The 25,648-nt window shown below is 40.2% G+C and overlaps 1 protein-coding gene across 1 annotated transcript in view; it reads right to left on the reverse strand.

Annotated features, from left to right (window-relative positions):
- PTPRR (protein tyrosine phosphatase, receptor type, R) overlaps positions 1–25,367 on the reverse strand; it is a 73,174-nt gene extending 47,807 nt beyond the window's left edge. Inside the window, exons 1-4 of the mRNA XM_010083702.1 lie at positions 25,256–25,367; positions 21,030–21,185; positions 13,313–13,423; positions 6,506–6,768 (exon numbers count right to left, since the gene is read on the reverse strand). Coding sequence (XP_010082004.1) covers positions 6,506–6,768; positions 13,313–13,423; positions 21,030–21,185; positions 25,256–25,360 — 635 coding nt within the window. The 5' untranslated portion in view covers positions 25,361–25,367. The remainder of the gene's footprint in view (positions 1–6,505; positions 6,769–13,312; positions 13,424–21,029; positions 21,186–25,255) is intronic.
- Positions 25,368–25,648: the final 281 nt, after the last annotated feature.

Raw genomic sequence — 25,648 nt, forward strand, 5'->3', positions numbered from 1 at the left:
ACAAGCACAGACCATTCCCAGGAGGCAGTCTGCATCCAGCCCGCTCTCTTTTGGAGGTAAACGGAGCTTGGCAGTATGAGCACAAACTAACTTCTGCTAGCCGGACACAGTGCAATAAGTGTTTCTGGGTGTATTGAATATATTGGTGCACCTTACAGACCAGGACAGAATATAGCTGAGAGGTCTGCCAAATGAGGGAAATGCATTTTTAGGTCCTTCAGAGAGTGTTTAGGGTTTTTTTTTATTGTATTCTCTCACTCTTAAATTATGTGCACAAATAGTAGCATGTACTAGGACTTCTACTGTACTTCAGGTTAAGGCTCTCATCTTTGCTGCATCTCTTCAGATGGACGTGCCAGCTGGCCAGTTTCGATCCAGTGGTCAGGAGAGCAGCTGGAAGAGGTTTATGTGACATGTCCAAAGTGTTCTAGTGAGTTGCTGGCAGAGATGGACCAGAGTGCAAGAATTCCTGCCTTCCACCTCAAACCCTGTTTACCGGTCCCTGGTGCTTTGCAAATTCCTTCTGATAGGATATTACCATAAAATTGTTCTCCAGCTAGTACTTTTGTGTTGGCACATAGCTGTGCTTTGAACAATTACACTGACATTTTCCTGAAAACAATCCCTAGGACTTAAATTAAGAATGCAGAAAGCATATTCAGCTCCACACAATAGGGTAAATTTATCCTCCAAATCTATGCAAAGCTAGTATATTTTAGCCAGGAAATTCAAGGCCCCTTCCTGTAAATATATTAAGTTCCCATGCTTGTGTCATAAACTACAAAACCTGGCATGTTTACAGTAGTCCAACTGCAAGGTACTGCCCTCTGAGCATTGCTTGAAATGATTGCTCACAATGGACTGTTTTGTATAAAGATAACAGATCAGCAACAACATAATTATATTTGCAGCAACTGTCCTCTGTGATCTAAAAATCAGAACAGAACCAGAGAGTATTGTTGGAAATTTTTCTCATCTATTAGAGCAGAGATTTGGTTGAACAGTGATATCCTGAGATGCAGCTGCTTTTATATTAATGAAGCAAAGAGCAAATCAGGTTTTTTACCATGTTCTTAACATTTTCTATGCGGCTGAACCACAGCATTTATTTGATATACAGTATTGTTAATATAATGATTCATTTTAATATATTTTTTTTCTAATACCAGGGAGAAAAAGGTATTACAATTAGTGTTAGTCATCCACAGCATTTGTCATTCAGATGGCAATTGACAGGGGACAGAAATTGTATAGGTGGCTGGAACAGTAGTTTAATTTGTGTGTCTATGCAGAATAACTAATAAAAGAGAACAGCTATCAGTATTAACATAGGAATTTTCTTCTACCTCCAAGCTTAAAGTCAAAACTGTCCACACTTTTCTCTGAAAATATGTCAAATACAAGATGTTTCTGAGGAAGGATGCCAAAGGCAGACAGAGGACAACAATTGCTCTCATTATTTGTGTGACTATGTGAGTGAGTACCTCTTGCTAATACATTCCTGATTCAAACTTTATCTTTTGGTACTGAGTTCCACAGACTACTATCGGTTATCTGAATACGTTTTTTCTAAATTAGTTAAATGTATTGCCTTTCTTTTCCATCAGAATATCTTTTTCTCATATTATAAGGAAGTGGACAGAGGTGAGCATTTAGCAGCTTTACAGTGCACATTATTTTAACTTTTATTTCATTATACTCACTGTATGTCCACTGAATACTTATTAGAACTGGAGAAAAATTCTGCTGTCAATTTGCAGGCATATTCAGGAAGGTAAGAGAAATCTCACTGGCTACAGTCCTATGGCATAGAGCTTTTATAGTATTGCTCTGCTTTGTGGGGAAAAGTAACATAATGCACGGTTCTCACAACCAGAGTTCAAGCCAAGATTCAGTGGTGTCTGTTATGTTTGTAAGGAGTTACACCTGACGTTGATTTAGATGATTTCCCCCTACTATTCTTTATTCTGATGCCTACTGATTTTCTCTAGAGGTTGTAGACTTGATTGCACATTTATCAAACCTGCACAGCATATGGCTGAATGATGTCAGTGAGCAGCCCTCTTCCCTCCAGTTTTGCTCACACTGGCATTGCCTGCCTTCCCTTTCACAGAGTATCTTCTGTTTTCCTGTGCCTCAGCAGTGCTTCCATACCACTGCAGAATTATTTTATTTTACATGTTAAAAATATTTTATTATTTCCCTTATCTGCCAGTTTTTTGCTCTATTTGCCAAATGTTTTTTCTATTATATCTCCACTCTCTAGTGTTTACTTGCAGAGAAAAAATAGTGCTGTGATTTTATCCATTGATTATTTAGATGTACTAGCCACAGTTTTAGGTCTTTTTTGGCTGGGATGAAATACAAATGCTTCAGAAGACTTTCCAAAGCACTGTTCATATTTTTTAACATACACAGTAGAAGAGCTATTTTCCACATTTTCTTTTCTTCCATGTGCTTTTGCATGCTAGATAGTAATTAATTTGAACAAAACAGTATGTTGTGCACTGATTACTTGAAAAACAGTTGTCTTAATAGCATATAATACCAGACCTAAGACCCAGAGCAGCAGTGGCTGGGAAAAAAGTACATCCAGTTGTAAAACAAGTGAATACTGTGCTGATGTGGTAACCTACTTATATTTATATCCCCACCATGCTTGTGTTTTGACAACTCACTGCTTGTTCTAAGAATTTTCAACGCTTGACATGTCAGAATGAAATTTAATATACCACATCTCACTTCACCGGATTCTGATTTTGGCTAAGAATGTTCATATTAAGATGAATTTTGGGCTAACCAGCTGGATAAAATGAAACCTTACTCTGCTGAAGGAAAATGTATATATTATTCATATAAACCTATAAAAGCCTAACTAGAAAAATAAATGCTGATGCAATATTCATGGATATACTCACAGAAGAGAAAAGGATCATTTACATCCTAAATTCAGGCATTGGCGTGAGGATATTGTGACAGTTCATCACTGAAGACACCCATAGGAGACCAACATTAGCTCTCCCACTCCTTCGATCAGTAACAGCACTGTGTGGGTTGCTAATGCAGAAGCTCTTTGCTGCAAAGGAGCAGCAGTTGTGAAAACACCAGAAGGGAGCAACTTTGAGGCATTCTGTACTGAATGATCCAGAGGATGCCAGGAGGCTCTGAAGACAGGCCTTCCCTTGCCTGCCCCAGCATCTATCACTAATGGTAACAGAAAGGGGTCAGCGCCTTTTTGTTTTAGCAGCCCTCTCCTCTCCACACCTGTCGTTCATCCTCCACCCTCGGTCTCCACCCTTCTGTCCCCTCCCCAACAGCATGCGCTCACCCCTGATCACCCTGCAGGGAAATAACTCCCCTCCTAATGAGGCTGCTGGGCGAGCTGCCTTCCTGACTGCGTGACCACCATCCCTCCTCCAAGCCCTACAGCCGAAGAGGACCCCGCGCTGGCTCCCCCGAGGCCGGAGGGGAGGTGGCAGTGCCGCCCGGCGGCTCTAGGTGTCACCATCCCCGCGCCGCTCGCACCCGGAGGCGCCTCATGAGGGCACCCGGCACCGGTACGTGCGTGTCGCGTAACCATCATCTGCAGCATTCTACGCATTGGATAGCGCAAATGTTGCGTAATCTGCCGGGGAAGCTGTATCGTATAGAAAGAGCTGAGTAAGAGCTTTTCCAGGTAACCAGAAAAAAACGTACACAGACTTGGCTCAAGTATTCAGAAGCAAAATACATTTTAAGAAGCTGGACAAACTCCCAGAAACATTTTGATCTATGGACAGTTGTCGATTAACACTTTGTCTGCCTCTGTACTGGCCAATGCTAATTCCTATTAAAAATTGAAAGGTTCAGAGGGCCAGATGCTGATGTGGTGCTCTGTCAAAACTCAGTTCCACCATATTTTTGCATATAGTTGTGCTCCCCAAAGCAGCACCTAGTGTGCAGAACAGGGAGAACTTGAGAGGCAGGCATCATCCATCTTCTTTGCCCCATCCTTCAGAGATACTGTCACAAACTTCCTGTCTAGATAGATGGCTAGGCACAGTGGTTGGCTCACTCCCTGGCTTGGCCCACGGTTCACAGATTTCTCTTTGAAGAGATACTCTGGTCTGGATCATACTAGGCATTTCATGACTATGGATCACACTTAAGGTATCAAACCAGGGAGTTTGGATGGGTAGAAAATACTGCTCAGGAACCACTGTCAAGACATGTGGCCAAAGGTATCTCAATGTTAATTTTGTTAAGGAGTTCCCATATCCACACTAGCCTCCCAAGAGCTTCTTCCCCCAGCAGAAACCAAAATCAGGATAGCAAACATTATTGAATGGGTGCCCCCAAGCTGTGGCTATGAGCAGGAAGGGACCTCCAGGCTTGATCCCTGATCCCACTGCATACTGACAGAAAAAGGGCTGCAGGCAGATTGTTTCATGCAGTGTGCTGCTTGCAGTGTGCAGACCCATGCTGTAAGGCCCACCACTCCCGTGTGTAATGAGGATGGCTCAAGGTTGCCTAGTGCAAGGTTGTTGTGAGGCAGAAAGGTGGAGAGGGGATTTTAAATTGTTCGCATACTTGGTCATTAGTTGATGTCTGAGGCAAAATGTGTTGCTGCGTTATTACTTTTTGACTCCAACGTTTGTGTGTGTCAAGATGTGTGTAAATTTGTTCGTAGTACAGGATATAGCAAAAAAAAAAAAAAAAAAGAAATACATATAATAATATCTGCTTATGTCAGAGGAAAAGAAGACAGCCCATCCCCTAAAGTTTTCTGCCTCATATCCCCAGACCTTTGTATCACTGAGCCTGAAATAAAGTGAAGCCACCATTTCTTAAAAGTGGTCTTGGGCTGATAAAGTGTAACCTCTTTAAATGACAGAAAGAACTGCAGAACGGGGCCTTATCACAATGGCTTTCACTTTTTCACAATGGCCCATTAGTGCTCTTTTACAGTAGAAGATGAAGAGCTCAGTTCCTTCAACTTCTTTTTCCTTAGTAATGAGCTGAAATGCCTGGTTTATTCGACTAAATGTCAGGTTTAGTTTCCTCTTTGTATCTCAGCTCCATTTTGACCCAGCTGACTCAGAACTTCATCCTTCCAAATGATGAAATTTGCTTTAGGAGTGTTAAGGGCTGACTTCCTATCTGCAGTGGTGGAAATCAAGATCCTAGATCAATAGTTTTTATTTTCTTTGTTTGAGCAATGGAAAAAATTATTTCCTTGTCTTTAAGTACAAACTACAAATTCCTTCACCCCAAACCCTCTCAACTATTACATATGCTATGTTAGGTAGCAGGTATTATAAACTAGCTATGTGATCCCCATGCTCATGTGCTTTATTTTTAGGATCTTGTGGAATGAGAGCAACTACCAAAATGTGCTTACTTGCTTCCCCCATTTCTTATTTTTTTAGCTGCAGTGCTATCACTATGTATTTCATGACAGCTCTGCCTTTCAGCATCTTTTACTCATGGAGGAATCAATCTCCCTCCCTTAGTTCTGTCTGTGGCTCATATAGCCATTGATAAAATCTCTGTCATTCAAATCGTGTGGTTCAAGCTGAATCAGGGTCAGTCCTCAACTCTGAGAGTCCTCACAGACAAGGCTCTGCTTGATCTCCTTTTCATTCTGATTTCCCTGTCATATCTGCGTTCCATCTGTTCTTTCATTTATCATCTGTGCCGGGGTAAAAGAGTTCAGTTGCACGGTTGCATGCTACGTTAGTCATTCAGAGCACTGATGCCTTGTGAAAGCAGCCTGCAGCCATCAGGCAAGAAATTATCTAGGTTTCTAACAGAGGAGAGGCGGATGTCAGGGTGCATTCTCGTGTGGGAAGAACAACTAGTTTTACAAAAGAGCTGGCCCAGCTTTTGAAAGGTAGAATAAGTGGCAAGGTTTGGTGCCCAAGTATTTCTGAAGAGCTGCACACAAGGGTTGGTTTCATTACTAATCACTTCTTTCTCTTTTTTGTAAAGCCTGTAGACTTTGGCCTGTATCCTGATCATCATGGAAAGCTGGTTTTAAGAAGAAAGTTTATCTAAAGGTGATAATGGAAACACTGTACAAGATTGGTAAATGCCCTCAGCCAGTGTAAATATTTCTTCTTTCTAAGTTTCCTATGCACCAGGGACTCCCTGTCAATGAGAATGTCCTTTGCTGACAAAACATAACCAGCTCTCGTGCCCTCTGCCAGGACCTTCAGGGTCAAAACAGGCAAAAATTAATGGAAAATGAAAAATTATTTATTTGGGGTAACTGTTGGAAAGGGAAAGAAACAAATTAAGAAAAAGAATTGCAGAGTTAATCTCAGCCAAAATTTCTGGACTTCTGCTCATATGAAAGGAAAGGAGGGAATACCCATGAGACAGACGTTAACACGCCAAAATCTCACTTCTCTGTTGTCCATATTGCGAGGTCTCCCGTTCATTGACAGAAGAGACACACCTGAAATCATGCAGCATGAGTATAATAAAGCAGAATGAATGCTGAACGCATCAGGCACCATCTTACCTTTCCTGGAGCCCTACAGGTTTCATTCTGAAAGGAGATGGACTGGCACACAGGGGAGGTTTTATCTCAGGAACACATTGGCCTTGAGGGTCCACTACAACATTGACAACCTTTGGAGCCTGTTCAGGCTGGACCATGCTGTTGGTGGTCTTATACTCGGACTGAGATGTCTGCAGGGGAAGGGGTGAGAGGTGGATCTCCTGCTTCTTTTCCTTCTCTTGTCTCAGTGACAACTGGATCTTCTCCTTTAATCTGTACAGAACCTGCAAACATAAAGAGGAAAGCCCAATCTCAATTCCTTGGTAAACAAGGCAATGAAAGTATCACAAATGCTGGATAAGTTTGCTATACGTGGCTTTCATTCCTAGAAGGTAAGCCACAAGTTGTGTTACATGATGCTTTCTACTACAGGACAAATATTTCTATTACATAAACCACAGTGTGTACATGTGGGTGGTAGGGATTTTCAGTTCTTATTGTGAGTCAGTAATTATTTGTAATACCAGCAGTTGTATTATTGAAGGGATAAATAACATAGAATGGAAAATCGTTATAAAAGACACTGTGAAGAAAGGAATACTGATAGAACAATTGTAGAAAACAATGTAATAATTTTAACATGAGAGTCAACAGCACAAAATAATATAGATGTTTATGATATATCCAGATATATGTCTCTAATTATAGCAGCTTCAATTGGTTTTAGCGCACATTTTCTTAACAGCTCTTACTCATTTTGAGTGGAGCTGGTGGTTGAACAGAGTAACTTTACTAGGCCACTTTTGTAATAGTAGGTTTCTACTGCTTCGAAATACTCCTCAGGATAAGGACATCCCTTAATATCCTCAGAGAAACATAACTTGTTCTGGAATCAGTGTGTGGGCTGTGAAGCTATTCAAGTATTGGTTCAGAAAAGTGTGTTTTACAATTACCAAGACATTGACGTTTGAACATACTGTAATACCAGGATTCTCTCTCCACGTATTACTTATGAACTTGAATGTCAGAGATCTGCAGAAAAAGCTTTTCAGAAGTTGTACTGATCGCCTTCCACTGAACTCCACACTGATATTGCTGTACAGTGGTTTGGCGACGACTGGCGGGCAGCATGTGCTTGGTAACGTCACTCCAGAGGAACCTGCCTTATGCCTATTTTACACATCTTATGTCACTTGAGGGGAATGCAAAAAACACCTTCTGAGCTGAAGTTGTGCCATTTTCAAAATGTGCCTTACAATCTGTGAAACTTTTGAGAAGTACTATTCTAAGTACTGTGTGTGGAGGTGGGTGAAAGGGACTTACAAAACTCTTTGAAGTTGTCTGCAGATACTCTTATACCTTCTACATTGCTTAGCTGTTGCCAAAAAGCATTCAAACTGAATCTTTGTTTGCAAAGCCATAAAGACAAAACCTGGACCTAAGCATTTCTCTGCTGCAAGTCAAAGGCTCTTTGACAGCTCTTGCCCTGCTAGCGCTGCATAAAGATCTATCACTCCATAGCTTTCCAGTGGAGACTGAATATATCTGATGGGTTTGTTTTTTCAAGGATTAGCATTAAAGCTTTAGCTGGGAACTGACCTAACGGCATTAGCAATACACCCATTAAACAAGACTTAGCTATGTAAACCATCTGTTCATTCAGAAGAGTTTAGCATTAAATTGCATGGATGAGCCACTCTTTGCCATTATTTTGCAGAAAAAAAACAGTCCTACTGTGAAGCAAGGACACATGTATCAGTGAAGATAAAAGAGAGGCTTGAAATAGTTTAGCCCACTTTTCCCCAATTGATTGCTTTTTTCTCATTTGTTTCTGGTAACCCATAGTTACACTGCGCAGACATTCACAGTCTTTACAATGTTAACCGTATCTTCTTGTCTCCGATACATTTTTACAAGTTTCATCCCTTGGAGACACAGGGAATCATGTTTTTGACTTCCAAAAACCTAGACAAGTATTACTTCATATCCTTTTCAATGCTCTATTATTAGAGCCTAGGAAAAAAGGTAGCCTGCCTCCAGCAGAAGTTGGAAAAAAGCTAAAGAACCAGATTCGATCTAAGAGCTAATGCACTTTCCTCAGAAAGTGTGGTCAGTGCCATCATTTTTTTAACAAATTCCAGGTGAAATTCAAGAAAACAGAAATGGCCAAAAAATACAGTGGTCAACCCAATCACCAGGCTCTGCAAAGGGAACAAACTATATTTCAAATCAGTTTAAACACATAATGAATGGAAACAGACATGAAGCCCCTAAATTAGGAAAGCTGACATTTTACTGATAACTCAGAAGATTCAATGAGGGGACAATCAAGAGGCAAGGAGCAACAGAACAACACAAATCACTATTTTCCAGGACATACAAGGTGGACCATCTGTAATTTTTTTCATATATTAAGCCTAAGGTTCAAAGTCACAGCCCAAAAGGAAAATAACTCTTCTTTCTGCCTCTTCTTTGTCTTAGCCTATATGGAAGAATGACAGGGTGCTGACAGCATGACATTCACTCCTTAAATCTCTGTTCAGATTTCTGCAAAGGAAAGCTGACATGTTACATGCTAGTTTGTCCAGTACCTCCTACCTACCCCTTCAAAATACCAGTGGAAACTGCTTTTATTCATCTTTGAAGATCAACAGGAAAACCCAAGGAGATAATTATGTCTCCAGAAGAAAGATCTGTGCAATGGTTATGTGGAGCTGTGATACGAAAGCTCATCTGCCTAAAGATATTCAGGGCACCCAGGACTATATAGCAAAAACTCACAGAAACAGTGGAAATTAACACAGTTCACTATAATTAAAAGCGTTCCCTCTAACAAGTCCTTATCAACATATTGTGAGGCTGTGTACATATCTCTGCATGAGCAGAGCTACTGTGCATGTGTATACGTGAGAAGAAAACCGACTAAGAAAATTCCCTTCAAACCCTGGGGAAGGGATGAAAGAACAAAAATGTGACAGATGTTAGTCATGTTGTTTGATGCATTACCGGGAGGCATTTGGATCCCATGATTCGAATGCACTAGAAAAAGTTCTGCAGAAGCAGAATAAAATAATTCAGACAATCTAGGGCTAGCTTATACACAAAACCTCTAACTTCAAGTCAGCTTAAACACTATTGCAGTATGATTAACGTATGTACTGTTAATTTTGCTTTAAATCTTTAAACTGGTAAAAGCTGAATTTGGTGGGCTGATATTGGTTCATGGTATATATTCTATAATCAAAGTGCTTTCAGAAGTCCTGCACCACTTTATGAATCCTGAAACTTGAAAGCTTAAGAACAAGTGATAGGTCATGTGAAAATTGGATGTTGAAATGCATTTTTTTGTTATTCAATATTCTTCTTGTTAAAGAAATTCCAAAATACAATGATGAAGAAGAAAATATATTTATCATTTAAGTAACTATCTCCCCAAAGCATCAAACAATTGTTCATAATTCATAAAACACTGGAGACAGTAGTAAAAATTTAGACTTACAATTTGTTGATGGGGCAAATTTCATGTCTTTATTTTAAACAAAAAAAACCCCTACCTTTAGAGAATTTTTTTTAGGAAGAAAGAGAAAAACATTTAGAAAACCCTCTTATCACAATTAGCTACAAATATTTAATAATCTGAAAGTGATACTTCCAACAGATACTTATATATATAGGTTATATTTTCCAAAAAAAAGGGATATTCAAACATACTGGTTTATCAAAGTGGGCAAAACTAGAAAGAAACAATAAGAACAAATAATTTAACCCACTGACAAATATTGTGTTATTTACCAAATTTGGTGATAACTCAATTATTTCTCTATCTATATAAAATAAAAAATACAAAGACCTGTTTTACACATAGGAGTACTAAAAATATTTATATTTACTTAGCACTTTCCTTGGCATACTTTTAAATGATGAATGACGTTCCTAGTGGAAGTGAGCCCACGGCCAGCCTGTGATGAGGATAGCCATGAGCTGTGTGTTGGCTTCCATATATGATGAAACCCTCCCAGGATGTGAGAGGTTCCCATACCATGACAACAAGGACTAGATGAGTCAATACATTAAACGACCCCAGAAGTACAATTTACAAGTCTGAATCCAGTTCATGTGTTGCTGTATCTCACTGTTCAGCAATACTCTGCACTGTAGATTTTTATGTGTAGAGGCCAGATATTTGCTAAATTTCAGCCAAGCATTAAAGACTCCTAAAAGCTGTTAATGTGCAGCACTCTCAGCACAGGGAAGTGTCATAATTTGTAAAACCCTGTTAAAAGAAAAGGCTTCACATGTTACAATTTCAGTAGAAATTACAGACAACAAATCACCAACACAGTTCAGCTGCCTTACACTAAGCACTGCTGATCATCATAATCATCACTTAAAGTACTTCCTACTCCACACTTTAAAGGAGAGTTCCAAGTCATCTACAGATGCAAGCAAAGCTTTCTGGTTTCAGACCCTCTAAACTACAAATACTACTTAGGGACAAACAGGTGCTTACCTTGTAACTTTAAAAAAGAGGCCTCATTTTGGTGGTCTCATATGGTGGCTACAGCCAAAACCACCTAGGAAGTGCCCTGATGTACTACCCTAAAGCTGATAGACTGCAATGGCTGAATTTTAAATACTGAATTCTCACTTTTCATAAATATGCCACTCTGACACACATAAAGTGGGATGAAAAATATTGTATGCTGGTTGCTAGCCTTATAGATTGCACTTACTCCATGTATCAGCAGGTCCTGGCACAATTTGAGACAGTGCCCTTTTACATGGTCTAAGTATAGCATAGGTAAAGATGCAGTTTGGATCTGGGAGGGGACAGAATGGGGAATGCCTGCAGAAAAGACTACAGCACTATAGCAAATCCATCTGGAAGGGAGTTCAAGGAGTCCACTGGTCTTTTCCTCTGCCCAAACTCCAGAACAGCTATGCCCTAACTATTCCTGACAGATGCTAGCCTAAAACCTTAATGGGTGAAAATTCCCAAGCTTCCCCAAGCAATGCACTCCAGGGTCCAGTGACACATGTGATAACAAAGATCTTTCTAACGAGTCAGCCCAATCACCCTTTCAAAAATTTTCTTTTCCTATCTGCAGCCTTTGAAATCTTTCCATGTTTGAGAACCATCATGTTTCCCCTTGCTCTTCTTTTCTTTGTCATAAATAAACCAAATTATTTCTTGTCTTTTGTATCTCTGATTACTCTTATATCTGCTCCCTACAGATATATGTAACTCGCTCACATTTTTCACAAGTGTGTTACCGGTAAGGGACCACATAACGTGAGTAAGATGCAATACTATAACCAAATTATTGCCAGAGCCAAGTCAAATGCAGATCTCAGAGATCATAACCACACTGATACATTCCAGGACAAGAACTGTAATTTTTGCAACAACATAATTTTACTCATTTACTTCACTGTGTGCTCTGCGGTACTGCTGGAACCTTTCCTACAGAATTGTTGCTTTGCCATGTATTTCCTACATTATATTGATACACATGATTGGAGTTCTTTTCCCCTGGAGCAGCATTCTTGTTACTTCCCATCTTCCCTCTAGCACCTTGAGAATGTTTTATGTTCTGATACTGTCCTTCACAATGTCTACAATTCTCAATACCATCTACACATTCCAAATAATTAATGAAAATATTGGGTAGTACCAGGACAAGGACAGACAGCACTTTCTATACCCTTGAAGTTAAGCAGTCAGTAATGACCAAAATATCTGCTTCTCTGAAGTAAAAAGTTTGAGTAAAAATTAGTACTTCTAGAGTTAATCCTATTTTTGAGCAAGGTGGCATGAAGAAATGGAGATGACTAGGAAGCAGAAGTTGTATAAAGCAACAATTCCTGTGAGAAAATAAGTGCTTTTCAAATCTTAGGGAGACTTTCAAAGCTTAAATAAGATTTTGTTATAATTTGATTGTTTATTAAAATCTTCAGTTTAAACTTTCTTTCCATCTTAAAGCTGTAAGTGGGAAATCCACCTAGGTTAAAGAAAACTAAATGTGTTTGAAAGGAAAATATCTTAAAAGACTCCAGGATACTGTGTGTTCACAAATGCTAAAAATTGTCACAGAATTCAGGAAACCCTTATATTTATGTACTACAGAAGAAATACACAAGCCAGAGAAGGAAAATGTGTGAGATGAAACATTAGAAAAAATGCAAAAATTACCCTATGAAAGTCCGTGGTGGTGTAGTGCTGTTCATCTTCTGTGTGACCCTTGCACATCTCACATTCAGTGTATTACAAGTATCTCTAATGCCCAGACACCTGGCCACTGAACTCACACAATGTGAATGGCAAAGTTGGTCAAAAATACAATCACTCCTTCATGTACTTATTAGTCATTTTAGTTCAAAATTTGTATATTTGGAATGTGAATACCGACACATGATTTAACAATAGTACATTGACAATATTGTAATCAATGTGGTGTTGTTTTTCTATCCAATTAAATTGAAATACAGGCAGCTAATGCAACTTCAGGGATCCTGGGACTTTATTAAGAAGGTGAGAAGTTATCACTCACGTCACTGCACGGTTACTCTGCAGATTTAAGAGCCCATTATTTATTTCTTCAGCTTCCTTCTAGTTACATTCTTCAATTGGACTCAAAATATGTCAAGAAATGTGGTTCTTCAAATTTTGGCTTCACAGCATTATGAGAGAGACCAACTCTTACCTTGTAGCTGAGGGTTTAACAGCTTGAGAAAACACCTCTCATGTAAAGCATGTGTGACTCTGTGCTTCAGACTTCGAAAAGCATGAAGAAAAGAACAGCAGAAAAAGGTAAAAAGGAAACTTACCATTAAACAAGTTACTAGAATCACAAAGATGCTGAGGAATATGACAACTGCATAAAATCCTTCTTTGCTCCAGATTTTGTCTGCTTCACGCTGGCCTTGCAAAACATTTTTCTTTTTTAAGCAATAAAACAGAAAGAGGAAGAGAAAAACAGTCACACAGTAGCGTGCGCAGATTAAATAGCTCTTGTCAGTCATTAATCACCATCCTCAGCTTTGTCACAGTTCACATTCCACAGTATATGGCACTCACGTTGAATGATGCTATTTTCATACCCACCTCGCTGTGCCCCATGCTGCACGTCTGTGTGCACACGTGAGACCCAGGGGTCCTAATGCTACGTGAGATGGTCTAAGACCTTCCCTGTGGCTGCTGAGACAGTCCTCCACCAGGAGTCGTGGACTGGCTGAAGGTAAGCAAACAGGACTCACTTTCTTTCTCGGAAATTCCCGGCTCATCAGGTAAAAGGGCAGCGGTCCCGCGTGGGCTGCAGGAACCGCTGGCCCTGCCTCTTTCTCCCCAGTGCTTATCTCCAGCCCCAGCACCCACGCACCAGCCTCAGGACTGTTTACACTTGACACAGGAGCAGGTGACTTGCCGCTTTGCTTTCATGAGCCAGGAAACCCTGACACTGTCACCTTTAGAGTACACACACACACATAGGATGTGCATAGATAAAAAATTCTGATTATCCTGAAAGTAATCTCATTATCCATCTATCTCTAATTCTGATTATGCTTAGTGTAATCTCATTATCTTTGGGTTCCTGCTAAAAAACATCCATGCACGCTAACATTTCCAGAACTCCTGGGGAACTCCTGGGGATTATGAAATAATAACAATTGTAAAAGCATTTATTTTTTGCTTTACTGCAGTGTAGGGACTTGGTTGGGCTATTAAATTACCAGAATTTCAGTATGTTTCCAAGTAGAGATTTGGTAGTAGAAACAGGGTACATGTACCCTAATTCTAACTGCAATCTATTATTTAGAATAAAGTATGTCATCTTGTGTTTCCACGAAAGCAGTTCAGCAGATATTGCTCTCCCAGTTTTCAGCTACTTGCTTTTCTTTTCTTAACTGTGTGTTTTTAGTACAGTTTTCAGTCTGAGTAAAAACTACTTTCTTAAATTCTGGTTTCCACTGTAAATATTGAAGGCATTGGCATTTCCCTTTGGTTGAAATGCCCTAATGGTTTTAAGTAAACTTCTTGTTTAATTAGCGAGTTGTCTTCCCATCTCAAAGTGGCCTTTTTTCTTCTTTGGGGACATTGGGTAAGAGGATCGGGAGTTTTCCACAGAGGAAAGAGTTCCTCCTTTTAAAGATGACCTGTGTAACTGCAGGTAGACCTATGTAACTGCAGGGCTCCTCTAGCACTTTACACGGGTACTTCATGCTCCAAAGTCTGCTTAGCCTCTGATTAGCCTGCTCTTTTGAACTGTTAATATATCAAGCAAACTCCTTGTGTCCATTAGCTTCCCAAACATGGAAAGTCCTGATGAAGCTGAATTCATGTGGAAAGGTTTACTGAGGAGGAGGAGGTCACGGCCTGGGGAAGAGAGGACAAGCTGACAAAAACCTGCTGCACGCTTGATCCCAATGTAGTTTTCATGGTCCTCCTGTCAGCACAGGTTTGTGCCCTGCTTGCTTTGAAAAGGGCCAGTACAATGCAGACTAAAGTCAATGCAGATGCAAGACAATACACAGATAATACTGCCCCAAAATGCAACATTTAGAGATGCATCTGGTAGCGTGAGAGAGAGACTTGCTTTTACAGAGACTTGCTTGCTTAAAAAAATGCATGTGTACAACTGGGAGTTGACTGCTTTAGAACTAGAAAGCATAACAGAGAGTTTTCTTTGGAAGTCGTAGCCTTAGGGACCAGAATGTAAATCCTTATAAACAAGGTTTATAAGTGTCAGTTTTGCATTTAGTGAGCAACTTAAAAACCAGGGCTTTCAAAGATAAGCTGGAAATCTTGCCAAATATTTCTGCAAAAGTTGTTTCTAGACATATTCAAACAGCATTGCCACTCTAACAGGAGCAGCTCTCCATACAATCTGCTGTCTCAGCACAGCAAGGTTATTCCGCTGTGCTCACAGCACAGGACTCGAGTCCCAGTACTGGCTCAGAGCCCAAAACTGCAGCTGCTCTGTGCTCAGGACTGTTCTTTTTGAGCTCCGTGGGATTCCCATGGTGACAGCAGCAGCTATAAACTATAAACTGTTTGATTTTGGGTAGGTTATCTAATGGCTTTCCGGTGTTCCAGATCTCTCAGGAGGAAAACTAGATAAAAAGCAAGAATTGAAGGAGAATTGGCCATGCTGGCCTTTTGTAAGTGAGTAAATGGGGGCTTTTGTACCTCTTCACTGAAAGGACAAATACACTAAAAAGTAAATCAAGAGCTAATAGGACTTTTTGAATCAATGGATGAGAGATTTTAATTAACTGTAATTCATTAGTGTCACAAAGTTTTAAAAATATTTTATAATAGACTTCATATACATGATGAGCCTAAGAGAATTAATCTCTATGATACCTGTCTAATGGTACGTGTGTTCAGGATACATTTTTCCCTGATTTGTTTTTCTAAAAATAAAATTCAAAGAATATTAACAAATGCTGTAAAAAGGGTAAAAAAAAATAATGTATGCCACAACTTTAACACGTCTCGCACACCATTCTGAAACCCAAGTAGTATCTTCACCTAACCAAGGAAATTTCTCCTGTGGATCTACCTGAGCAATATGCAGGACAGCAGAATCATTGCTTAATCTGCTCCCTAATGACAGAAGAGGCTGTGACCTACAGTAACTGACTCATTTCACACCCAGAATAAGGAATTGCTTTTCTGAAACGTCAGTGCTACTCATTTAGAACTTTGTTCCTTGATCTGGGAGAACTGATAAGAGGGACAGAAACTGCCATGCTCACTACATAAGCTCACAGGATGGCCAGATGCTGTAGAAAAAGCAAAAAAAGAGGACTTCTTGTCCCTGACCACGGGCAATGACCCTCCCACATGGCGATGTGCTGTGTCTCAATTGACTGATGGTACTCCATATTTCTCTCGCTCAGTTGGGAGCCTTTTCCTGCCTGAGAATCCACCAAGACTTTTGGATAGTTTTTGAGCAGTGGGAATGTACCTCTGCCATCATAGGGCAGGAAGATAAACTCAAACTAGGCTGCAAAAAGCCACAGCTGATAAAGGCAGGGGAATACCAGAGCAGGTGGGCTGGCGTGGGAGTTTCAGCAGCACAAGCACCAGCAGGTCCCAGAGCAAACTTGGCTATAGGGAGGAAGGCTCATCATCATGTACATCACCAGGAGCATCATCCCCCAGTGTTTGACTCCATTCCCTAAGGAGAGTCCACAATCAGATGAGCCATTCAGGCAGAATTAGCCAGGTTAATTTAAACAGTTTAACATAATTCAAGGTAGGGAAGAATCAATATATTGTAAACAATCCCATGCTATTGCAAACCTTACTGAAGAGTGCCTGCACAGGTATCTGCTTACCTCTGAACTGGAACAAATGTGTTTAGAAAATTTTTTTTTTATAAACTTTTTTTTTTTAAAAAAAGACATAAAAAATCCACTCTCCCCTTTCTGGTCTTACTATGGATAACAAGTGTATTATTTCTACAAACAAGTAAAATGAGTAGCCATCTTTTCGTAATAACAAGAGAGCCATTGACCTGAAAAAAAATCTGTGACTGGAAGATCCTGCCAAAGCATTAGGAGCTGCCAGGAAAGGCAAGTCTTCAATGGAAAACAGGTGAATTTACAAATGGGGTCAGATAACCCCAATTAGTTCCTTGGGCTGAAATACTAATGAAAGCATGGCAAGCTGTAGTTCTGAGCTCAGAGGAAAGCTTACAGGGAGCTGGGGACTGAACTTAAGATCAAAAAGAGCTCAGCGAAGTTCACAGAGTCGCTTTGTTTTTTCTGCTATTTTTACTATGTTAGTTGAGGCAGGACAGGAAAGTCTGGCAAGAAATCATTTCCACCCCCAGTGAAAACATGCAGGAATGTGGGTGATCTCTCAGACGCCCAGGAGGCTGGATAATAGCCACTCCACATCTCCCGTGACAAAGCCTTCCCAAAGACTCTACCTTACATGCCTATGCGACAAAGTGTTGTGATTTCATGTCAAAGCTGGCAGGCATGCAGGGCTCCCGCCCCGCTGCAGTGCTCTGGGTGCACCCGTGCAGGTGTAACGCTGCGTCTGCTGTGCCTGATCACAGGAGCACATCCTTGTGCTCTGCCCCCTTCCTGGGTGCCTCTGTCAGCCTAGGCTGTTGTAATTTCTAAACTATGGTTTTGATCACTTGTCCTTACAATGACTTACGGCTTCTGTGTGCTTTAAGTACATGATTGGTTCCTTTGATTTCTTTTCTAAGAAGTTAATATTGCACACTTCAAAGGCAACCAACAGAAGTCTTGTGCAAGGAGGATGTAATGGTATATTTTGGGATTGCATAATTTTGGCATGTACATTGGAAAATTCTCCTTTAGTGCTGCATCTCCCAGCTGGCAGTTAGCTTATCTCTCAAAAGACAGCAATCCTTATTTTACTTACTGTAACTTCAGTTATTTTTGTCATTCAAAACCACTTCAAGTTCTCTTCTACTCTACTAAGTTCTGAAATCCAATAGTATTTTCTTTGTTTTCTCTGAGCACAATTTAAAGACATTAAGAAGTAAAGGATTCCCACACTGTAATAACACGGACTGCCTGAATCATTGAGTTTAGTAGCATCAGCAAGCACCAACTTGGTAGTTTGTTCTACGTAAATCTGCTCCTGTCTCTGCTACACACCATGGAGCAGAACACAATCCTAAATCCCACTTCAGACACAACTTTAGACCATAATAAAGGAGCAAATGCTACAACTACAATAGGCCATTAGAAGAGAAAGGACATGTGGAAGGTATTGCCATTGCCCTCAATTGCTGAAAGGACAATGACTCCATCATATTAAATTTTCACAGGTATACAGTCTGTTCTACACCATGCAGAAAAGGACTCCTGTGATTCCCACAGCAAAGGCATGCAGGGAATCTGCTCTTTCAGCTACTGCAGAATAAGAAACTAGGATATGAATTTTGAGACAGGTAATTCAACTGAAAATAGATCAATCAGTGATTAATGCATCAGCAGATATGAACTGACAAATTTTATTATAGGAATGAATGGAAATGTAGTTACAGTCACCTACATCCACTGAAACTTTTGCTATTTATGTAATTACATGAGCTGAGACTTTAATCAGAGTGCTTCAGTCTTCCATTCGGGTTTTACTACATAATCTTGGTAAAGATTCTTAGGACAGGTTAACTTCCCCCACCATAAACTCTCTATAGCTGGGTGTCTAGTTTAAGCTAAGCTCTGTTAGAAAGTCAACCAAGCAATCTCAAGAGAGGTATCTCAGAGGTGGGACGAACTGCCTGCCGGAGGCAACTCTGTCTTTCTGTTTACTGTAGAGAGAGCCAGCAGACTTTCAAGCCTTAGGCAGCTAATACTGAAATAGGCAGCTAAAAAAGGACATTAATTTCAGCCCTAACACCTCTGTGTCAGACATTCACCTGGAAAGATGAGGATAATGCTTCCTTTCTGCGCAGATACACTGTGAGCATGCATACAATACACAAATGGTTGTGAAGCATTCAGACCTTTGGGTGGAAGACTGTACAATTTATTAGCTTAATTAGGATAGATAGTTCAGGAATAAACACACAAGAAGGGTAAAATAATGTGCTAAAGCTGTGTAAAGCTTTGTTTAACTCTGTCTTCCTTCAAAGGTTTGCCCATTGATTTTCTTTGTTGTTATTTTGTTTGGCACAATTTGTTCTTAGAGCGAGTTGAGAGGAGAGTAAGTAACTGGTTAGTAGTTGAGCAAGTAAAGATTATGTGTTGTTGTCTTTTAGCTGCTGTTTTCTGTGAATTTTTTACACATGTAAAAAATTTATTGAGATCCAAAAGGAATACCTGTTAGTGTAAAGCTGCATGATTTTTTTCAGGATCAGGGCCTTAGGTGTATAATCTGCTAGCAACTGAAATATTAAATTAATTTCTTGTTTTTTCCAACAGTATTAGAAGGAATTAGAGTCTTTCACACACAACTTTCATTCTAATAATACTTTTCTAAATAATTCCATCTGGTTGTCTACAATTTTTCCAGAGAGAAAAGTCAACTATCTGAGCACTCCAGATTACTGAAATGTATCTAACATAGATAAGAACTTGAGTTCAGTGCTGTGATTTTTTACAGCATCTCTTCATAGCTTGATGCCATTTCCCCATTCATCTATTATTCATGTATGTTCTTGTCCCATGTCTACTTGAAGTGTTATTTGTAACTGAAGTACTTGGAACAGGTAATTGCATCTATCACAACTGTCAGTCTCATACGCTCCAGTAACACAGGAAATTCTGACCTGAAGGAAGCTTAGCCCAGGTCACTGATGCCAGATATAAAGAGCTGATCTGATGTTTGGACAGCACTGCATGGCTTCATTTTGTATTAGAACAGCTGAAACCTGAGAATTCGCTCATTTTCATACTGGCAGGCTGCTGTAGTAGAGCATGTGAAATTGCATTAAACTGGTCTTGTTTTTATATTTCATTTTTTTTTGTACCAAAGACATCTTCCATATTCTTACACAGAATACTTAAAATGAGCAAAAACATTTCTAATCAGCAGAAATACAGGTGAACGTAACAGCCAGTACTAACTCAGCAATGGCTTAAACGTAGGTTTGGATGTAAAAAATACAGCAACTCTTTACCCATAGGTAGAAATATCTCATCAGAACCTCTCTTTTTTCCCTACTTTTTTCGCACATAGACATCTCCTCTGTCAAAACAAGAGCTTTCATGGAAAATGCTGATTCTTGATAACATGTTTGAAGTTATTCAGACCTCACACTGAATTGTGAGGGTCTTCATATGTAGGTAAGGGCTTCTAAGCCACTAAATAATATGCAATGTGATGTGACCATGTCCATGAGCTCAGTGATTTCCTTTCCTAAAGGCCTTCGCTTTTTATCATTTGCTGTGCATAGCTCAAGTGGTCAGCCCAGAATTAGATGTTCATCTCACTGGTAATGTCTGGGACACTGTGGAGATGGCAGTGCAGTCTCTGCTTTGAAATAGATTTTTTTTTTCCACAAAAAATTGATGTAGTCATACAAAGAATAGCTACAAGTTTTAATTTTGCCCTCTTTTCAGACCAGGCAAACAAATTAAATTTCTCTCTTCTCCTGAGAATGGAAAGAAGCATGGGTACAATGTACAAATTCAGTTTTTAAAAATCATGTCAGACACAAGTTACACATGTAGTAACGCTCACACCTGACATCTGCATTTCATTTATCTCTCTACTGAAATTGTTATACCTGCCGACCTGCATGAGCAGACCAAAAGTCCTGGGGCCCACTTCCTTTAAGGCAACTGATGCATGCTTAGGATCTAAACTCTGATTTCAATGGCAGCCCAGCTGTGCGAGGAGGATCTGGATATTGATGCTTAAACAGCCTAACAAATCACTATTAAAGTAATTTAACAGGACTAGTTATATAATTGCCTTACAGCAGTAATGCCATCTTAACTTATACATTTCCTGCCTCACGAATGAGAACCTTGGCCTGAAAACTACCAGGGGTGTAATAACTGCCTAATGTGGAACAAAGTTCAGGTTAGAAAATTGATTACCAACCTCAGGGGAGACCTCTGTTATTCCAAACTGGGATAAACTCTGATGCAAAATGTTGATATTAAGAGATCGTAGCACTTCTTCAGATGGGAGGGCCTCAGAAAGTCCTGGCTTTCTGTTCAGTGGGGACACAAACAGTTCCACACAGTTCTTCTTCCCCTAGGAAAACAAAAAAACATCCAGAGTCATAGGAAACATCCGAGATTAGATAATCTCTGCTGTCTATAGATTGTAACTATAATTCAAAGAGCAAAAGCATGGAATATAAAGGATGCAATCTGCTCTGTGAGGAGAGTATACTTATTCCCTGACTTCTTAAATCCCAGCTGACTGTGTAAGAAAACGCAAATACCATACATGGGCACGTGTGCTTTGTTTCATTCACTATTGACAAGGCAACCTCTTCCTGAGTCAAGTACCATTAAAAAAGATAGGCCAATGTAACATCATGAGGGGAGAAGCCACAGGATGGGGTCAAGGGAAAAGTGCCGTGTTGGATTTTAGCAGACAGTTCATCCGATCTGAGCTGAAATGCAGCCCTGTTTTAGAAGATGGTCCTTAAACAGGAATGCTCAGTACAATGCTGTGGTATTTTGGCACTGCTATGTAACCCCATGTTGATACATTTCAGACACATACCATAACTAAGTATAAAGTCCTTTTAGTTGACTGCAGTGCAGCTTCTTAAGATGGCACAACAAAATTAAAGGACCAGAAAATACTTGTTTACATATAATGGGTAAGCTGAGAATGCCTGCTCTCCCCTCTATAAATTCCTGACCCAGTGTCTTTGATGCAGTCCTGGTAGCCCAAGGGGTGCTGTATTAAAGATGTCAGTGGTGCTCACTCTGTCACAAGGCAGCAAAGGCAGAGGGTTCCTCTGGTTGTAATAGATCAGAACAGCACCTGAGACCAGCACGCCAGACAGTGCTAATGTTCAAACAGGGTGTGGGAACCTGGGTTCTCCAGGGCTATGCCCAACTTTGCTGCGGCTGTGATGTCAAATCCAGACCTGGGGGATTCCACACAAGCAAGGTAAGCATGGAGCTACTAGCTGCATTGCTGCCTACACGGGCAAGAACCTCACCAGTCTGCTTATTTGCTATTCATTGTCATGGGATGGGAGAGCTCAGTTCAAATTAGGATAATCCTGATTTCCCACGCCTCCTTCCCCTCACCTTGAATGTGCATAATTATCTTTACTGAAGTGAAAAAAAAGACATCTTTTACTAGTCTTAAAGTATTGAGTTTTGCATTCAGAAGGAGAGCTGCACAGAAAGGGACACTTTCAAACATGCTTACCCTAAATCTCTTCTCTGTGCTCTCACATGTGCTGCTGGTCCATCTGCTCGATAAGATCAATAAGCGCAAGGTCCTGCATGTATGTTGGGGCAATCCCAAGCACAAATACAGGCTGGGAGGAGAATGGATTGAGAGCAGCCCTGACGAGGAGTTGGGGGTGTTGGTTGATCAGAAGCTGAACACGATCTGGCAATGTGTGCTTGCAGCCCAGAAAGTCAACTGTGTCCTGGGCTGCATCAAAAGCAGAGTGACCAGCAGGTCAAGGGAGTTGATTCTCCCCCCCTACTCTTGCTCTTGTGAGACCCCACCTGGAGTACTGTGTTCAGCTCTGGAGTCCCCATCATAAGGACATGGACCTGTTGGAGTGAGTTCAGAGGACAGCCATGAAGATGGTCAGAGGCCTGGAGCGCCTCCACCATGAGGACAGGCTGAGAGATTTGGGATTGTTCAGCCTGGAGTAGAGAAGGCTCCAAGGAGACCTTATAGCGGCCTTCCAGTACTTAAAGGGGGCTACAGGAGAGATGGGGAGGCACTCTTTATCCAGGGAGCGTAGTGAGAGGACAAGGGATAATGGTTAAAAGATGAAAAAGGGTAGATTTAGATTAGATGTTAGGAAGAAATTCTCTCCTGTGAGGGTGGTGAGGCACTGGAACAGGTTTCCCAGAGAAGTTGTGGTTGTGGATGCTCCATCCCTGGAGGTGTTCAAGGCCAGGTTGGATGAGGCTTTGAGTAACCTAGTCGAGTGGAGGGTGTCCCTGCCCATGGCAGGGGAGTTGGAAGTAGATGATCTTTAAGGTCTCTTCCAACCCAAACCATTCTATGATTCTATGATGATTCTGTGATTGGTAAGGACGTTGGCTACTGATAGGACTGGGCATTTTTCAGATCAGCAGGGTTATAAGGAGTGAAAACAGGTCTGGAGCATCAGTTCAAGGCTGAAACTTTTGTCAAGCTGAAGAAGCTGATTTGAGGCTGTGGTCCTATTCAGTATCCAATGTGTGCTGGTTCTGGGTGTAGGTGGCAGGCACAAGGCAAGGCTTGGTGGGACGCAGCATTCCCAGTGTTTTGTGCCTCCTCTGTTTAGCTGTCCCTCTGCCCATTAAAAGGCCTTTATGGAAGGAGGATTTACTGGAAGGGTTAAGGAGACACTGCAAATTCCCAGTTAATATTTGCTGGCATACTATGTGTTGTTATATGTAAGAGGCTAGCAGGCCCTCTGTTCTCCCTTTGCCCAACTGCTCTGGCTGCTGGGCTCCTGATCACTTCTGAGAGCTGCTCACTTGTGAGGGAGTCAGCTTACCTCATTTCAGTCATCTCAACTACCTCCACAGTCAGTGGAGAGAGATTGGCACCTCCAGAGAATGATTTAGTCCATCCTAAAATAATCAGGTTCTCAATGGCTCTCCTTGTCCAGTTACCCTTCTCTATACTACTTTCACAGGGTGCCTATATGAGCACCTTAGGCTAGGCTGAAGTGAGATGAGATGAATTCTGAAGTGCCCTGCTTGCTTGCCAGCACTCTGCATGAGAGGAACTGTCTCATGTTAGAAGGATGCAAAGTGGGAATAACATCTGTGAATTTTGATTTTTTTTGTGTGATTTTTAGAGCAAATACAGTAACATCTTGTTTCTTATATCATTAAAAGATTAACTCTTTTACAGATGTTGAGAAGACTAATTAATTAATAGTACTTACTGTATCCTGAGCAACATGTAGTGCAAAATTACATTACCTCTTCCTTTAGATCACAAATGAGAGGAGAAAGTGAAAAGCTATGGAGTCAGTAGGAAAATAAACAATTTATTTCTTCTGCTTAGTTACATAATTTCCACAGTGCATAGTAAGAAAGCTACTGTCTTAGTATGTTGAAATACACCTCCCAAACTCTGGAATATTTCTCATTTAATTGTGCTTTTCTCTGAATATTTCTTTCAACCTTTCATTCTGGTTAATGCAGGGGACAAAGGAGATTTAGCATCACCTGCCATGAACGAGCGACATCCCTGGTGAACATGAAAAGGGCTGCATTGCACTCCTATTGATCTTTTCTGCTGTACATGATCCTTTCTCACAGAGACACTATTTGAAGGAGTTTTATAATCCTTCTTTATGTATAAAATCCTATCAAGCTATCAAGGCAGGAAATACTTTTATGCTGAACCTGTCAGTTTTCTTCCCTAATATTCAACCCACATGTCGAATAAACTGGAATAACTCTTCTTCCCTCTGCAACGTGAATTGAATGCTAGCAATACACATATCATGTTGGATTTTTTTGCTTCATGGCCAAACTGTCATAAAAAGACCGCAGTTTTAAGAACATATGCTTTTAACCATACAATGCAATTGCTTTTTAAAAGTGTTTACTGCTAGAAGCAAATTTGTTGTAATCTTTTCCAAACATGATACCGTAGTCTACAAGATCATTTCTGAGCATAGATTATATGTTATAGCTGAATAGCAAAACATGAATATTAACATTGTGAGAAGACATTTAATTTACTAATGGAAAGTCCAAGGATAAATTGTGGAGATGCCTTTGAAAGGTAGAATCACATGTATTTTTTTGAGCAATATTCAACACTTGAGAAATAAAACATGAATAAGTGTGTCTTAATGAATGTGGTGTAGAGCTGCATTGGAATGAAAACTAACGGATAAGAAATCTGCTTATGAATAGGACACAAAAGAGATTTATCTGACTTAATTTTTCTCTAGACTCTGAGAACAGTTTCCTTTCAATAGAAATTTTAAATCATTTTGTAATGGAGATCTACTTTTCTGTAGTGCAGCTAGAAAAAATATTGGAAAAGAAGTATTTTTCTGTTGTATTTTATTGCACTTTTCCATAGTGAAAGGAAAATAAATCTAAGAGAATTAAAAATAACCAGGTACATTTTATTATAGACAGCCCTTTGGTACTTACAATGAGTCTGTTGATATGTACTTGCTGAGGCAACAGTCCCAGTGCTGCTGCCACTCCTTGGCGAAATATCCGAAGCAATGTGATATTCAGCTTGTTTACATCCATTTGCAGTTTCTGAAAAACAAAACCAGTTCAAATGAACTCATTGCTCAACAAGTTCAGTTCTCAAGATGATTGATCTTGGGAATCTCTGCTAACTGTTTTTTTTTTCCCAGAACAATAATCTGTGCAATCTACTTGTATCACAATGAAGAATAAGTCCAAAGGAAAATTTAAGCATCTTAAACACTGCTTGTTAGCAAAGTACCACCTTTTCACAACTACATTCAGAATAGATTCCACAGGTTTTTGGCTAAATTCCTTGGATAAGTCACAATATTCAAGATAACAAAA

The sequence above is a fragment of the Pterocles gutturalis genome, unplaced genomic scaffold, assembly GCF_000699245.1.
Source record: "Pterocles gutturalis isolate BGI_N339 unplaced genomic scaffold, ASM69924v1 scaffold3915, whole genome shotgun sequence".
Classification (NCBI taxonomy): domain Eukaryota; kingdom Metazoa; phylum Chordata; class Aves; order Pterocliformes; family Pteroclidae; genus Pterocles; species Pterocles gutturalis.